The sequence below is a fragment of the Brachyistius frenatus genome, unplaced genomic scaffold, assembly GCF_029030835.1.
Source record: "Brachyistius frenatus isolate BFR_SWC_R1_liver_20210118 unplaced genomic scaffold, ASM2903083v1 Contig_54, whole genome shotgun sequence".
NCBI classification, from domain to species: Eukaryota; Metazoa; Chordata; class Actinopteri; family Embiotocidae; genus Brachyistius; species Brachyistius frenatus.
The window spans coordinates 1,022,118-1,037,522 of NW_027210653.1; the positions used below are offsets into that span (position 1 = coordinate 1,022,118).

Genomic DNA, 15,405 nt, shown 5'->3' on the forward strand with positions numbered 1-15,405 from the left:
TGTTTTGACACCATATATCTGTTTTCTTCAAGGACTTTGATAACACACATATTGATGACCCTTCATGTCCTACTTTTGTACTACTCTGCCACTCCTAGACTTTGAATTCAAGCTAGCTTTGTCAGCTTTCACCCATCAATTCACCTCCTCCTCCTTCCTTCCACACTGGCATAGAAGGGCATCGGAGGTGTGAAATTGATGAAGGCGTGCTTGTGAAAATGTCAGTGGGGCATCACTGGCTAGAGAGGGGTGGGGGAAGGGTTGGGGGGGGGGAGAGAGAGAGAGAGAGAGAGAGAATATTTTGGGGCGGTGGGGGTGACAGATAGGAGTGGCAAACGCTCCTTTTCATGAACAGTGAACTGTAAAATGGAAGACCCAGCGCAAACAATGGACATGATCAATCGGCTATGGTGAGATGCTTCTCGTAAATGCCCGGTGCACACAAGCCCTCAAAGAGAAAGAGAAGAAAGAGAGAGAGACTGAGGGACAGAGAGTGACACGGACAGAAAGGAGGTATGTGTCAGTATTAGTTTGGGGAAAGAAAGTCAGGGAGGTAGAGAGCAGAAGCAGTGCGTGTAGACAGCGAAGTAGAGAAAGGGCAAATAAATGAGCAACTGGGATAAGATGATGGCAGGAGAAGGTAAAAGGCTTTTAAACAAGGGGAGATTTAAATAAATGAAAGGACAATGAAGGGGAGTGCAGGGAGATGGGAAACAGACAGAGATAGCAAGAGTGCACGGTTTTTCTTCCGTCACACCTATTTTAATTCAAGCATGAGGGGAAAAAAAAAAAAAAAAAGCAGGAAGGAAAGAAAAAAGGGAGGAGAGCTCTACAACAAAAGTATCCTAACACTGTCGCATCAGCACTCTTAACAGTGTTCTTCCTGGTTTACGTCACCCTGTCTGCTACCATCCATTCCTGTGGATGGCTTGCCACATCAAGGGCCCTCTTCTGGGGAGTAACGTGCAAAATAGTATGACACTAAGTGTGCAGCGATGATTCGCTACCACTTTTCCACGATGGCAAAATATGTAAAAAAGTTGAAAGAAAAAACATCTCTTTGGCCTTACATTGACTTAAAGCCATCAGCTACATCGGGCTGCAACTAATGATATTTCTAGTAATTATCTATAGCCAGGCATTTTATTGGTTTATTAGATTGAAAAAAATTGGAAACAGTCAAAATTTAGCATAATCTCAAGCAAGTTTTTGCAGTCCAAAATGAAGCAAAGCAAAGAAAGACAATTTAACAACCGGGAAACAGCATGTTTGCTTGATAAATGACTTAGAGGATTTGTTAATCATCAAAATTGTTCATTCATTTTCTCCTGATTGACTCAATCAACTAAAGATCTTAGTGCTACCTTAGAATATATATATATATATATATATATATATATATATATATATATATATATGTGCTTATACTGTATGTGCACAGAGTACAGAGAGCACATGTTCATTGCTTTGAGATAGTTTGTCTTCGCATGGAAATAGCACATAATATAACTCAAAAACAGAGCGACTCATGCATCCATCAGTACGTGACAGCTGTTAGCCTCCAATGGAGGAGAGGAGAGTTCTTGCGATTTACCTGCTTACGTTTACCCTCCTTAATAAGGAGTTCCCGCCACAGCTAAACATGTGACTCGATACTGAGTGATGAAAAGGCCCCTCTCATCCACTTTGCCTGGCTTACTTCCACTTTCTTGACTCGTCCTCTTTCTCCATCTGAATTCTATGACCACAAAATTAATATCAACTTGTGAGGCACTTGTTAAATTAAGCATGAATACAAACATTTTGCATGTGCATGCTTTCACTAACACAACTTAACACAGATTTAGATTTAGAAATTTGCCCCGTTTCAGTGGACATATGTCCCGAGCTTGGTTCCACAGAGTGACTCTGTCAGGCAGAAGTCGACTCAATCTGTCTAAACCTCTTTCCCTCGCCACCTTTATCTCTCTTTGTCTCTGTGTGCAGCCTGCTGCACACCATGGCTGCTCACACCATCCCGGTTGATCTCTTAATGGACCTAATTGTGTTTCAGCTCATTGCACCCAATGCCAACACTAAACTAAATCAAGCCGAGGCCCCATCCACAAGCCTCATCGCCGATCTGATTTTGCTTGACATCATAAGAAGGTGATATTGACTACTCATGACTCAGCAATTCCAAAAAAAACACGAGTAAGCATGTGCCTCTCGTCATGACATGCCCGATGCCAGGCAGAACTGTTGGGGTCATATAAGAGTTCAAGTAGCCCTTCTTAGGAGTGCAGCCTATTTTGTTCTTACAGTCAATGTGTTTGTCCCTGTGGCCAGCAATATATTATAGATTGTTACACACTGAACTATGAATTATAAAACTAATATACACATGAAATAGATTCTGTTGCCCAACAACACAATCTGTAGTCAAGTCTGCCTCCGTGGTCTCACCAGAGTGGCTTTTTCGTGCCACATGGATGCCGTGTGGCGTACACTTGAAAGCTAATCAAAACCAATCAAACATGAGTCATAGGTTTGTAGTCAGCTCATCTGATCTGAGGCAGTCACACAGGACAAAACATATTATTTACACCAGAATTGAAGACTATATGCTTTCAGCGCCGTAGGTATTGTGACACAACGCCGCAGTCAGCCGGACCAAATGTAGTTATCAGAAGGCCACTCGGAGAGCGCAGACCTCCACAGAGGCTTTTAGTCCACTTTTCCATTATATGTAAATCTGCAATCATCACTATATATTTGTAGATATATTTACAAAACTATGAGAATGATGTAAAAATGTGCTTTTGTCTCTGAACTATCGTGTACCCGACGTTAGGTTGGCCTGAACTGGCTACTGGGACCTGAGCAGCTCACGCAGCGAACAGGTTGTTTTCTGTGAAATACATTTATGACAAATACCATTATCGCTAAGGGAGGCAGAGGAAAAAACTAGACAGCTGACATATTGACCAGGAGAGAGAAGGAGAAACAGAGGGGGACAGTGAAGTACTGCTAACTTGCTGAGCTAGCTGACCTGAAATAGTATGTTAAGTATAAAATTTGCAAGAAATTAGAGTATAAGAAGCATTTTGCAATTTGAAAATAGATACAGTGCAATAGCACCAGAAAGTGACATAACACACTAATGATTCACATGTATGGCAAGATAACATCCCTATCTCCGAATTTTAATCTAAGTGAAAAATATTTCATGGATCCGTCCCATGATATATATACATTTCAAAATGTAATGGATTTTTCATGGAAATTTCATAAAAATCAGTAGTTTTTCAATATTCCTGCTCAAAAACTGAGAAACGAGCAGAAGATCCTGACAACTCTTTTTCTAAATCCACTTCTTACAATGAGTGATTTCATGTCCTACAAAATTGGACCACATCTTGACAGATTTCTGGATTTGTGTTTTTGGTCTGTGCTTTTCTCGCTGGTTTGAATTGGGTGGGACCATATTGAAAAACATCAATATCGCAATGTTTATTGTGCTATCAAAATTTACCCAACATTTTAATCAAAATGTGATGACAGTAGTGGAGTTGTTTGTTCATATTCCCTGCAGTGTCAATCAAATCTGATCAGAATCCAGTACACCCACAAAGTCCTGATGCAGTAGATAAGATGAGTTTCTTGAATATCAATAAATAATTGTTTCCTCTGAATTTAAAATGGTATTGTTGCTCATTGAGTCGTGATTATGTAGTATTGCTGAGAAATAATTCAAAATTGAAACCCAGTTTCAGTCTGATTGTGACACCAAATCTCTCCAGTTATGAATACTTTTATTAACTAATGCATGATTATAGATTATATATTACAAAATTTGCTTTCCGTCATCAGACAATCATCTTAACTCCAGGTAACTCTCTAGGGGAGTAATTTGAAAACACAAGTGGGGTTAATTTAATGATATAGTTTCAGGAGTTAATAAAGAGTGTTTTGCCCCGGGGACGTGTGAATGGTGTCTCCAAGTTATGTAGGTCAGTAAGTAAATTATATAGGTGTTATCAGGGATTGTGCAAAGCTGTCTTTACAGCTGTCTGGCATCTGGCCAGTAAATTAACCACTTCTTTCCTATCATGTAGGTAATTATGGCAATCAATCTAATTCTCAAACTTTACAATCATTTCAACCACATCAATTAAACCATGCTTTGTCTGAGATGAACTCTGTGACTATTAAGTCTTCAAAATTTGACTAAATGTTAATTGCTCATGAAAGCATGACTGTATGCTAAGCCATCCATCATGTCTGACAGATTCCAAGAAGGAGAGAAGTATTAGGTGTCTCAGCCAAGGACTAGGCTTGGGTGTTGGTTTACATTTTTCGTGCCCCGGAGATGTGTGTAATATCACCTTGGCATTTGTTGCTCTTCGCCGCCGCCACCGCACCCATCTCTCCTTCTCTTGACTGCTTGGGCAGCGGCCATAAACAAGTCAATCTCCATCCGTCTCAACACATTGGATTAGATTTATCCGCTTAAGATAGATTGTTATCCCAAAGAGCGTGAGTCTCGCTTGATGGGGAAATTAATTTTACGATGACTGGTTTACTTGATCAGGGTTTGTGGGGGAGGTAGGGACTACAAATGTATCAACTCTGGGGCGTGAGGAGCTGAAAACAACAAGCCTTGTGTTTGATTCAGACAAGTTGTCTCTCTTCTCCACAACATTATACATGGTGTTGTCTTTGGGTCACAGAAACTCGAGTAATGACTTGACTGACAGTCATTTGTAAAGTGCCAGCAACTTGTCAAGAGTGAAAAGGCCTGCACCTCGGGCTATAGGAAGAGTGACAGTGAAAGATATTGTCCTTTCATGTCTGTCTGTCTAACATGAAATGTGCAATTGTCAATTTTGTTTGCAGAATTATAAAGAGGCTGCATGATCCGAGGTACAGTGCAACTTTTCTGGAATCAAAATTCTGTCTGTGGAGGAGAAGAATGTCTCTAAAATAGCTTGTCAGCCCTCCCAAATCCAAAGTGTTGCACTGATACTGCACTTATTGGATTTAATTACAATGGAACTGACCCTAACCGGTTGAGCAACCAAATCAAGTCTGAGCCTACAGTAGCATTACAAGCATTACTCAGAACCTCTTTAATCAGACTAAAGGCAAACTTCTTTTCCAGAAACTCAGAAAATCAATCATCTTCTTCTTTACTTGTGTAACCTATCTGTTTCTGAACCAGACACAAGCTGATACACAACAAAGCAATGTACAGTTTTATCTCCTAAAGAGACAAACACTGCACCCTGTAAAAATAAATCCTACCAATGAATCAATTGGCTATTTAAAGTACAGTGGCTTGCATTGTCCTCAAGGCCACCAGTGAAGATGGCGTAGAGAGAAAAGGTTTCATTCAAGTGCAAAAGATCCACAAACTCTCGCACCGTGGTAAAATAAGCTATCAAACACGAAGCTTGCAGTGTTAAAAAGCACTTCACAGTGTATATTTTGCACAGAATGAAAGTCCACAGCCAGGCTAATGTCTGTCTGAGGCTCAGAGGTTATAGTCCTTGGAGCTCAATGCTAACTGGTGCATGCTAAGATGTTCACAATAACAGTACGAACATACTGATGCTTAGCAGGCATAATGCTTACATTTACCAACTGAGTTTAGTGTATAACTTGCTGATTAATACAAACACAAAGTACAACTGAGGCTAAAGGTAGTGTCATTAAATCCATACAGGTATTTAGTCATAAACCAAGTTATTGGGAAAATTACGTTTTGACTCGATGACGGCAACAGATGAAATGAGGAGATCACCAAAATGGTCACAATTCTTCCTTGAGGTGGACATAAAGGTGCGCACCAAATTTCATGGCTATGCAGCCAGTAGTTGTTGAGACAAAATTAAAATGACAACTTCATCGTGGGACCAGTTAGACAAGTCATGGGAATATAACCAAAGTCAACAGGATTCATCATTAAAACCAGCTGGTGCTAATCCAACCACAAAACATGGAGATATTTCACAGGACAAGGGGAAACTCTGACCTGCAGGTGATGCTCGAACAAAAAGTTGGAATCATGACAGCTAATGATTTCATCATGTCGAGACCAAGAATGCCAGTGTACATTTCATCCTAATCCATCAATAGTTGCGAAGACATGTCAATCCAGTTCTAAAAATTGGAATGGCTGCAAAAAGCACAATTACTTTTTTCATAATACTAAATAACCTCCGCGTTAATACGGAATTCAATTTATTCGTCAGCCCACCTCCGTTGTTTTTTTGTCTGTTCAAAAGTACAAAAAAAGAAAGAAAGAAAAAAAAACAATTTAGAAATAATGAGAATTATTTAATGCTAATTAGTTTTCTATTGTCAGAATTATCCCCGATGACTTCCTGTGTAGGCAGGTACACAGGGAAACACATAGATCAAAAGATAAGCTTACATTATTCATCCAAATGCATATTGATACGGTACAACCTTTACAATCCTTACCGCCATTTGCATAGCAAATGTCAATCAGTGCTACATTTTTCATGACCCCGCGCACGTATGAATGTCAACATGCACAGGGCAGTACATCAAACACTGTTGACTTACATAATAATAATGTCCTACAACAAAGAAAACCTTCTCCAAGTGGGAGTCTTTTTAAATGGCCCTCCTTCTGTCAAGAGTATTAATAGGTAAACTTGCAGCAGGTTGTAATGCATTTTCTACAGCTCAGCAATCAGGTTTACTTCCTCATGGATCCGTCTTATTGAAGGACAGTTGGTTTATAGACTGTCATGTCACGTTGGGCGACAAAGTTCAGCCACAACAGGCCAGCAAGGCAGGCTCTTGATAAATCCTACCCTTGCCCCCATTTATCAACAAGTGCTGCTGTAATACTCGTATAGATGGTGCCAAGAACATGAAAGTACAAGGTTAGATGCAGAGCAGAATTCTAAATCTAACAACTAGTGTTATCCGATTATATTTAAAGATCAAGAGTATAGTCGAGGGCTAAGAAAAAAAAACAAAAAAAACTCTCAGTCATCCATAGAAGGTGAATGCCAACAGTCCTATGCGAAAGGGTTAAAATTATTGTTTAACAAACTGAGGTTTATCAAGGAAAACATTCAATGTTTTGGGACGACATATCTTCACAACCAAAACAGTATTCCAAATCTTTGGTCTAAAGTCTTGATAAAGAAGAATATTTTTCCCAAGCAATTGCTGTTTGTGAAAGTCTGATAATCAGATATTTGCGGTCTACAGTACCGTGCGCCTCGAGCCACCACGATCTCACTCCCACAATACTTTCTCATAGCCAGCAGTTGAGGGCAATAGTTCACCTCACAGTAATTTCATTAAGTTTCTCCATTGTTCATTGTCACAAAACCACCACTTTCGTTTGGCCTCAGAATCTACATTCAGAGTCTGTATCAAATTCTGCCCTTAGAAAATGGAGCTGGGTGTAATTTGCGGGTATAAATCACCATCACAGTTACTCAATCAGATACATGACATGTCTGAGTGCAGGTAAGAAAACAGATCTGCTGACTGCAGTAGTTTGTGTCTTCGTCTCTCTGAGTGCTATTGCTGGATGCAGGATGTTCGTGTCTGCGGGGCGAGGTTGTTCATCAGAGGGTTTGGGTTCCTGCCACAGAAGCAACTTTTCTCAAAACACAATTGGTCATAGTCATCTGTCTCCCCCGGCCGTTGCTGGTATTTTTCTGTAGCCCTACATCAGAGGACCGTGCACTTGACTGTGTTATCAAGAGCAATATTATCCCATTGTTGTGCAACACGATGTCTATTCAGTGACACGGCTGTGAATGAATCACATCTTGGAATCATTACATGAAAAGTGTAATCATTACACATGGATTATGGAGGTTACTGTTCAACAGCCTGATCTTGGAGCACATACTGCAGTCTATGAAGGCAGCGCTCCTACATACAGAAGTAATGCCTCTGATAAAAAAAAAAAAAAAAAAGATTTTCCTTCCAAATAGACATGCATGCACATTTAAGTCCAACCTGACAACAGAATCAATATAATATCCCTACAGGGACTTTAAGTGTGTCTGTGGCTCTTTGTGATTAGTTTATAGTGACCCTCCTGCGCGTGATGGCGTTGTATTTTTTTTTATGGAGTTTGTATTGACATTACTTGAACCATTATAAATCTGTGTGTTTCCACACTTTGCCTCTCATCTGCATGAGGATTGTTGGTGCAAAGTAACTAAGCACATGTAAGTAATGCGCACAACTGCTACTGAACTTGAGCTGTCATATTATGATTTATTATCATTATTATGCTGCACTTTTTTTCAGCAATGTTTTGTTTGAAAACGGTATTTACCATCTATTGTCAGTGGTGTCAATGACCTCAAGTACTGTGCTTTATTTTTGCCATTTACTTCTTGCCCCAAAACATTTACTTGACAGCTTGAGTTACTAGTTTTCAGATTAAAAATGTATACAAAACATTAACAATTTATCAAATAAGATGCATTATTACAGATTGAACTATCTATAAGTAGTTAGAGTGGCTCAAAAAAAGCTTCACCCTCACTTACTATAGCAATAAAAGTACTGCTTAAATAACACTGCATCAATGTTAATAAACCAATCATACGATAATCTAACTGTGATAAGAGTATTATGTGTTATTATTACCTTTTTTTTTCTTCAGATAAGTACATTTTGTTGCTAAATCTTCAAATTGTAGGGCCAGACTTTTACGTTTTATGTATTTTATGGTGGTGGCATTGCTGCTGTTATAAAGCCTCAGTGAATGATTTGAATACTCCGCACACTGAAGTCATGTCAGGAACTTGACATGACTTGACATTATGTGCTTTTGTGGTATTTGTAGTGTATCAGAATGTGGTGTAAATTCTGGTGCATGAAATACCCCTCTAAATGACTAAAATGACAATACATCTACAGCTGTAGAATAGCTGGCACTGGCGCGCGCGCACACACACACACACACACACACACACACACACACACACACACACACACACACACACACACACACACACACACACACACACATATGGTCTGACACATGTATTCATATTCTCACGGCTTAGCATCTGAAAATAATTACCGGGTCAGACCTAAACACTCACCCACACACACACACACACACACACACACACACACACACACACACACACACACGCTCCCATGTCTCTCCTCAACACAAATCTTCCTCTAAAATAGCCATGTCCAAGTGCACATTCCTGCACTGGACTTGGGGGGGGGGGGGGGGTTGATCCAGGAGAGCTGGCAGTGTGGGACCTCGCTGAGTGACGTCACCCCAGCCCCCCCCACACACACACACACACACACACACTCTTAGTTCGTGCTCGGGTCTCGGCAGAGAGAGAGAGAGAGAGAGAGAGCGAGCGAGCGAGAGTGGAGAGAGTGAGTGAGTGAGTGAGGGAGAGAGAGAGGGATACCGGGAGAGAGAGAGAGAGAGAGAGAGAGAGAGCTGTGTGTCCCAGCTACACAGCACTCTCCAAAAACAACCACAGTCTCGCCACGTTCAGTTCAATGAAGATCTAAAGAGCACAACACAGACAGACCCAAACCAGAGAATATATTCTACACGCCCCACGTGCGTGTTTTTTTTTTTCCGCCCCCATCTCCCCGACAATCGTCAATGCGTTGGTGACGGACAACTCGAGGAAAGGAACGACATTAAGAGCTGGGGAGGGGGGGGGAAAGAAAAAAGACCTGAGGACGGATTTCTTTCCTTCACGTTATTCGATTTCTCCGGGACTCGACTGCCATTACTGGATGTAAAAAGAAAACAAGAAAAAAAAAAAAAAAAAAAGAAAAAAAAAAAAACTCTCGACTTCTCTGAACACAGGAAAAAAAAAAAAAAAAGAAGAAGAGGAGAGACTGCGTTTCAAACTGACCGCAAAATGGTGATAAGGTAAGACTGTTTTGACGAGCCCGGGAGTTTGGAGGTGGTGACAGTCGGAACTGAAGTCGCTGCCGCAGTGATTTCAGGTGTCCGTCGAGCCCCGTGAAGTTGGTTCAAACACATTAGCGGCACCGTGACGGGATTTACTCCCCGAATGCAAACAGTCCGTGAGCGTGTTTTAAGGGGGTACGGTCTTTTCATTCACGTGCCGATGGTTGTTTTACGCATAGTTTATTGGGAATGCGCGCAACCTCCGATAGATAAAACACGCGAATAGCGCCTCAACTGCATACAATTCCGTCATCACCTGCTTTAATTACTACCGTGAATATGTACCTTACATAAACTATATGTGGACGCGCAGGTGTAGTGTTTTTTTTTTTTAATTATTATTATTGTCATGGTTTGCGGTGTGTGTTGAAGGGGACGGAGGTTACAATCTTGTTTCATTTCCAGTCATTTTGTCGCCACACATTGTTTTAAATACGCACGCATTACCTTTATATTGCGCGTTGAGTGGGCTTGTAACTATTTGCTCAGCGCCACGTTATCAAAAAAAAAAAAAATAACATCATCAGCCCAGTTCGCACGTTATTTTAAGCTCACTTTAAGCTTAAATACAGTTCATGTAGTGCATCCTTTTAGAGTTGTGGAAGCCTTTCCAGCGAGTGGATTGTGAAGAATGTTCAAAGTGCATTCCTGCAACTCTCCAGAGATCCCTCATCGTATGCGTCTTATTTTAGACCGCGGTTTTTTTTTTGGTTTTTTTTTTGTAATATATATTTTGGTGGAGGTTTAAAGTTGACGGTGCTCTTTAAAGAGCTCGCACATTTGAAAAGCAGCGAGATATCAGTTCAGACAGGCAGAGAGTCGGTCGGTCACGCAACCGCTCTGTCAATCAGGTGGAAGTGAAGCTCTATTTCCAGTAGAAGCGCATACCACCTGTGCTCAGTGTGCCAGTTGGGCCGCTAGGGGACTCGTTCTCTCCAACCAGGGAGGACAATGCAGTAGAGAGGGACGACGCAAACCACAGAGACGGTATTTTAGGTACCATACCATGCCAACACCCCCCTCTAACTGGCGAAAAAAAACAACAACAACAACAACAACTTTTGTCTGGGTGTATGAACCAATTTTAGAATATTATCACCAAATGAACACAGGGACTTCCGAAGCTCACAAAACAACTGATTATGTGATGATCAGCTTGTTATAAATAATGCAAATTCACGTTAGGAGGCGTTGTGATGTAAAAATGGATGAAAGGACTTGGCACTGAGTTTTTGAAAAAAAAAAAAAAAAAAAAATAGCATTGCGATATTGCTGTCTGGAAAAAGGTAAATGAAAAGGCGAGTGATTGAAGGTGGAGAAGGGCCAGTGAGATGTTTTGAAGGGGCCAGTAAATGTGCATGTCTGCGTGTACACGCGTGTGTTTCAACATGCAAATTAGTGTGCACGTGCGTTTGCTCGAGCATTACCGGGTTTATCGCCCCGTAAGCACTCTGGGAGAGCACACCCAGCACCTCCACCGTCTTACATGTTTTACAGTTCCCAGCTCAAACAATTAGCACTCGCCCAATTTTGACACAGCGCAATTAACGCTGTCACCACACATTCGATTTCCAATTTTGCTGTTGCGACGGCAGCACTCAAAAGAGGTGTGGAGGGGGGGAGGGGGGGGGGGCAAAATGGATATGGTGCTCAGTTTAAGTGCTTGCTATCGAAAGTCGCTGAAGGGAACAAAGTGTCTCAGTCATCGAAAAGCGGCACCGACGCGGCCATCTTCACTCAAACCCTCGTGCTTCGCCTTATGCTGTTTTCAAACCCTCCATGTAGCTTTTGTGAAAACAAATCTTAAAGTAGATTATGAAAAGGTAAACGCAGACTATAGTGTAAAGGAGTTGAAAGGGGAAAGGCTCAAGCTTTTGTGACTCATTCACCAATTGTGTGTGTGTGTGTGCGTGTGTGTGTGTGTGTGTGTGTGTGTGTGTGTGTGTGTGTGTGTGTGTGCGTGTAGTACGTGTGTGTGTGTGTGTGTGTGTGTGTGTGTGTGTGTGTGTGTGTGTGTGGAGAATACAAACAGTTCATGGCATGCAAGCTATTAAATTGAAAAATGATATAAGGGGTTAGAAAGTGCCTATAAGGGACTTTGGCTGTTTTTTTGTGCCCACCGATCTACTCTTTTCCTCCAGTTTCTTTTTGTGCCTGAAGCAAAGTCTGAAATCATATCCCACATTTCTGACAGTGGCTGGAAGGGACAACAGCGATATATATATATATATATTTCTTTTTAGAAAGAAATGTTCAAGAAGTCAACAGTGTTTTTTAAGTGTCTTTTATTCGTATTGCTCTTCCAGCGCACGTTTACTTGTGATTCTCTGATGGCTACTGGTCGAGCTGGTTTAATTTAAGCTCACGCATTTAATGTAAAAGCATTTGGATGGACCGAAGAAGCTTTGAATATTTCCTTATCCGTGTCCCTCTCTGGCACAACACCAAGTCCTCTTTCAAACAAGTGTGCCTACACCTCACAGTCCCATTGTTTAAGCACAGCCAAGTAGCTCTGACTCACTGGTTTATTTTCAAGAGTCTGGAAAAAAAAAAAAAACAGAGCGAGAAAAAAAGTTTGTGTACTGTATCGGGGTGTGTGTGTGTGTGTGTGTGTGTGTGTGTTCACACATGTGCCTATGCCTGTGTGTGTGTGTGTGTGTGTGTGTGTGTGTGTGTGTGTGTGTGTGTGTGTGTGTGTGTGTGTGTGTGTGTGTGTGTGTGTGTGTGTGTGTGTGTGTGAGCACCACTTCAGGAATTCCAAGGCCAGGGCCTCTATTACAAGTGTGGAATGAGAAATCAACACTTACATTACAAAAATGGATACGTAAACACAGAGGCCACAATTATCAGGCGCCGTGGTGTTGGAAGTGGAGGAGATGGAGTGCCAATAGGTCTGTTAGCAATCACCCCCCCCCTCCCCTCCCCCTCACTACCTGCCCTCTGTAATCCGGTGGGTGGATTTTCGTTTATTTTGTGCCAACAATGGCCCTTAGCAGCTACCCACTGACTGGCAGGCCGGCCGGCTAGCTGGCACGGTAGGTGGCTGGCGAATGCAGGAGAGAAGTTTGACGAGTCGATGTCATATTGTGTGTGTGTGTGTGTGGGGGGGGAGGGGGGTGGCAGGCAGGAGGGGAGGGGGTGCGTGTCCATGTGTCACGTCAGTGTTAGTATGTGTGCCTTTTAACTGTGCGTGCATGCGGCGGATGTATTTTGTATATCGCGGAGTTAAGTTTCCTCCTGTTAATCAACTGATGTGTGCGCCTGTGCGCCAGGGGCCTCCCGCCGACAACAAACCCACTTCACAGAGGCCGGCTTGATGCATTGTGACAAATGAGAAAGCAGTTTGATTTCGCACAACACTGAGCCGCACCGCAGCATAATGAAGTGATCATGACTTTACCCTTGGTTCACTTTGGCCCCGGTCCCGCTGTGTTCCCCCCCCCCCCCCCCCTCGATTCAATCGCTTCACTCACTTATTTACTTGGCAAGCATTTCCTCCCGTAACCTCTAGTACTGCATAACTAGCGTCAAGGGTGGGTTGCTTGATAAAAACCACCGCTACGGGGCATTGGTTTTACACATAGGGAAACGCTAGCGGTTTTTTATTGATATTCAAGTTGCCACTGGCTTGGAATAATAAGAAGCCTATTTTCACGCCCAGGCAAAACCACCTCTACTGTCCATCACCCTGTCAGGGCAGAAAGCTGAGGCGTAAATATTATTTGGCAGCGGAGGGAGCACAGCACAGGGCTGTAGCTGAGCTTGTTCTTTCCTGGGTACTCTTATTCTCCAGTTTTGTTCCTCCTGTTTTCTCGGTCTGCCCTTTCTTATATTCTCTCTCTCTCTCTCTCTCAAATGAGTCTCGTCAAAATGAGTTAATGAAAAAAAAAAAGTCCCCATTCTTTCATCTTGATTTCACTACAGGCATCTCCCTTTGATACATTTACTTGTATGTGTTAAAACACAAAAGCCCAGTATCAATTTGAACATGGTTCAGCTCAGAATGCTTCGCCTTGGGGCACTGCCCCCAGGCTTCGCGTACAGGGGGAGCACCGATGTGTCAGAAACAGGGAGGGGGGGGGGGTGGGGAGGGTGAGGGGGGGGGGACCGCTTTTCTAGCGCAGCTGTCCTTTGCTTGCAGATTGGGTTTCAGGAGATGTGATGGATGCCAAACGCCTGTAGCCAGTTGTGAAGACGTAGGAGTATGCTGGTATGGATTTGGATCGGGGTCAGTGGCACTGGCAGAGGATTCTAATTCTGCCCTTGACCTCCATTTTGGATCATCCCACATCCAGCAACTAACAATCTGACACTATTAACACTTTGTGAGAATTGGGGCTAATTACCATAAACTGAAGACTGCACGTGAAACATAGTAATTCACGGTTTCAAATATTGCAAGGATGAAGGTGGTGGGGTGTGAAATGGTAGCAGGGTGATATTTTTAAGGACTTAATTCTGATTGTGTTGCAACCCAAAACATTATTTCTTTTTATGCCCTTCCCATTGTCTCATTTTCTCTTATCTACATTTTTGGAAAGGCTGAGAGCAGACTCCACTGAGGTTCATTTGAATAACCGGCGGAATGAGGAAATAAAAGCTGGGAGAAGAAATGGAAGTGGCGGGCAGCTCTGTGCATTCATGTCACACAGCTTTATCAAATTATTCCACAATAGCAGCCACACAAGTGATGGAATTTCAATTAAAGTATGACAGTTTTAGAATTTGTTTCTGCTCGCAAGAGAGTTAGTGGGGGTTGCGTTTCACGGATGGGGGACGCTGGAGTGGACGGCGGCGAGGGTCTTGTACAGAAGACATATTTTCCAGTCTATATTCTGTGTCTACTCACCTCCCGACTTGCCCCCCTCTTCCTCCTCCCCTCCCCCCCCCCCCAAAAGGGAATGACTTCGCTGAAACACTTTTGTTCGGAGGCACTCCGCGGTTAGAGCCTGGAGCCGGCCAAAAATAGGGTGTTATGATAAAGGTCTTTGCGACAAGAAGTCAAAAATGGGGGCTTTAGTTGATAGGCTCTTTCCAAGAACAATTACACTACCTGCTGTGCCAAATATAAGGGTGCAAGAGATAAGTGCAAGGGGAGGGGTGCTCAGCTCAGACTGGCGGCGAGCTCGTAAACTGGGAAAGAGCTACATATATATATATATATATGACCCTCAGGGACTGTAAACTGTTTCGAGGCTGAATTTGTAAGACACACACACACGCACTCGTGCACGCGCGCACACACGCATACATGCACATATTAAGTACGTGCATACACGCACAGGGATGGGAAAGAATGTGAAAGCCTGAGAATACACAAAACATACAGCGTTTGTTGCAGGAGAAACAACCATAGGAAATTATTGTCATACAATAAACCTAAAATAAAATGACTTTTATCTAAAATGAAGCTTAAGAACAAAGGGTATTAAGATTAGTATTTGTTGTCC

General features: G+C 42.3%; 1 protein-coding gene across 39 annotated transcripts in view; it reads left to right on the top strand.

The window, feature by feature from the left end:
• Positions 1 to 15,405, top strand: part of LOC138624711 (receptor-type tyrosine-protein phosphatase delta-like) — a 350,030-nt gene that overhangs the window by 212,043 nt on the left and 122,582 nt on the right. For 36 of the 39 annotated variants that reach the window (XM_069705103.1, XM_069705107.1, XM_069705104.1 and 33 more), the window contains exon 10: positions 4,879 to 4,905. The exons of 2 other annotated variants lie outside the window; for them this stretch is intronic. In XM_069705103.1, the coding sequence (XP_069561204.1) occupies positions 4,896 to 4,905 (10 nt within the window). In that variant the 5' untranslated portion in view covers positions 4,879 to 4,895. Of the gene's footprint in view, positions 1 to 4,878; positions 4,906 to 9,820; positions 9,914 to 15,405 lie in introns of those variants that run through there. One more of the 39 variants, XM_069705121.1, reaches the window with a different exon arrangement.